Source organism: Galeopterus variegatus, unplaced genomic scaffold (assembly GCF_000696425.1).
Source record: "Galeopterus variegatus unplaced genomic scaffold, G_variegatus-3.0.2 Scaffold1844, whole genome shotgun sequence".
In the NCBI taxonomy this organism is placed as follows: Eukaryota; Metazoa; Chordata; class Mammalia; order Dermoptera; family Cynocephalidae; genus Galeopterus; species Galeopterus variegatus.
Window position 1 is genome coordinate 168,651 of NW_007727955.1, and position 1,868 is coordinate 170,518.

At 37.1% G+C, this 1,868-nt stretch overlaps 1 protein-coding gene across 1 annotated transcript in view; it reads right to left on the minus strand.

Moving 5' to 3' along the window:
- Nucleotides 1-1,868, minus strand: part of PRDX6 (peroxiredoxin 6) — a 12,499-nt gene that overhangs the window by 2,072 nt on the left and 8,559 nt on the right. Inside the window, 1 exon segment of the mRNA XM_008579262.1 lies at nucleotides 1,155-1,348. Coding sequence (XP_008577484.1) covers nucleotides 1,155-1,348 — 194 coding nt within the window.

The following is a 1,868-nucleotide window of genomic DNA, read 5'->3' on the forward strand; positions in this document are numbered from 1 at the left end:
ACTTTAAATTTTAATTCTAAGGTCAACAGCCTTAGAATCTTGGCTCCTTGTTCATTTTTAGTCCCTCACCTCATCCCTGCTGCTGCTTTTCCAGGCGTGCTGGCTTTTCTTTTATTTCTCCAACACGCCAAGCCCACTTTTAGGTAAAGCTCCTTGTACTAACTCTCCTTCTGCCTGCAGTGCTCTTCCCTCTCAATATGCATGACTTGGTCACGTGCTTTCTCCATGTCCTTTTAAAAGATCCCTTAAGAGAAAGGCATTCCTTGAGAGCCAAATGTAACAGCAACTCTCCCGCTCCTGTGCTCCTGTGCGCCTATCTGCTCGATTATTCTCTGTAGCACCTGTTATCACTGCCTAAGCGACTGTGGACTTGTTGGCCTGCTGTCTCTACCCACTGGAATGTAAGTTCTATGAGGGCAGGGACTTTCTACTGTCCACTGCTATTTCCCCAGTGCCCACTGCCGGGACACAATAAATATATGTTTGATTAATGGATACAGAATTTAAATGGTTTGCCTGTCAGAAAAAAACAAAACAAAACAAAACAGCAAAACTTGGTATTCAGGTTAGCATATTTAAAAAATGTAGCAATGTTAAGATACTATTGTGATACTATCCATGTCTTCCATATTTGCAGAAATCCTAGAGTTTAAAAGTTTGTACACAAGTTTCAGAGAATTCTACATAGGTTTGAAAGACTAAATAAAGCTTAAGAGAAATGAAATTTTTCATGAAATTAATATGCCAATAGTTTTATAGCCACAACTTCAGAAAAATGGCCAATCAGGATTTTGCTATAAATATTTTGTCATCAGGGAAGAGATAGATAAAAGTTATTTATTTTTTATTTTTGTTTTTTTAAAAACACCTTGTATTAGAAAAAGGAATCATTCTGATAAATTAATTTGTCCAAATTATCTAAAAGGCAGAAAGCAATATACGGAGTTTGTATTTTATATAAAAGGTATTAAAGACCCTGAAAATAGTCTCTAAGCAAATCTTAAACCCAGCCATAAGAAAAAATCCTCCCTGTGTACTTGGATGCCAGAAACAGAGCCCCAGGTAACACAGACCCTGAAGGAAGCTTTTCAGATACAGACTGGTCCTTCAGGCCTTCCAGGCAAGTTGAGTACTTGTCCTTTTAACATCTTTACCTTCCAATCAACTGGGGTGGCAACTCTCTTTTCCATTGTCAGCTGCAGAGAGATAACTACTCTGAGAATCTCATCGAAGTTCCTGCCAGTGGTAGCTGGGTAGAGGATAGACAGCTTCAATTTCTTATCAGGACCAAAAACAAACACCTACAAAGCACACAAAGGCAGAAATAGGAAGAAGAATTCTTTAAGTGCTTTTCCGCAGTTATTAAAAATGTTCAAGGGTGTAAAAACAAAATAAAACAAAGCATCTGGAAGTACACACCAAACTGCTAATACGGGTAGCTGGAATACAGACAATTTTCTTCTCCATATTATTTTCCTAAACTTAGAAGGGAATTATATTTGGTTCTGGCTGTCCCAGTAAGAAAAACTAAAATGCAAATTTAATCCAGGAAGGTACTAGGTCAAGTTGAGATGATTATCATAAAAATAACACTAACGGGAGTTGATACTGGCCCTCAAACAGTTGTACATTTATGCAGGTGAGGGAATGAGTTTGTCCTCTATAGGTAGAGAACAAAACAAATAAGAATTCAAACATAGAGCTGCCTTATGAAGAAGAATATGACCCAACTGTTTAAAGAGAGGGCTGTCAGGAGAGCTATAGAAAAGGTTTCTCAATTCTATAGGACATCTTAGGATAAACTACTTTATTTTTCTGTAGATTTCTAAGAGCAATAAATTAAGCAATTAAAAAATTTAGCTAAAAAC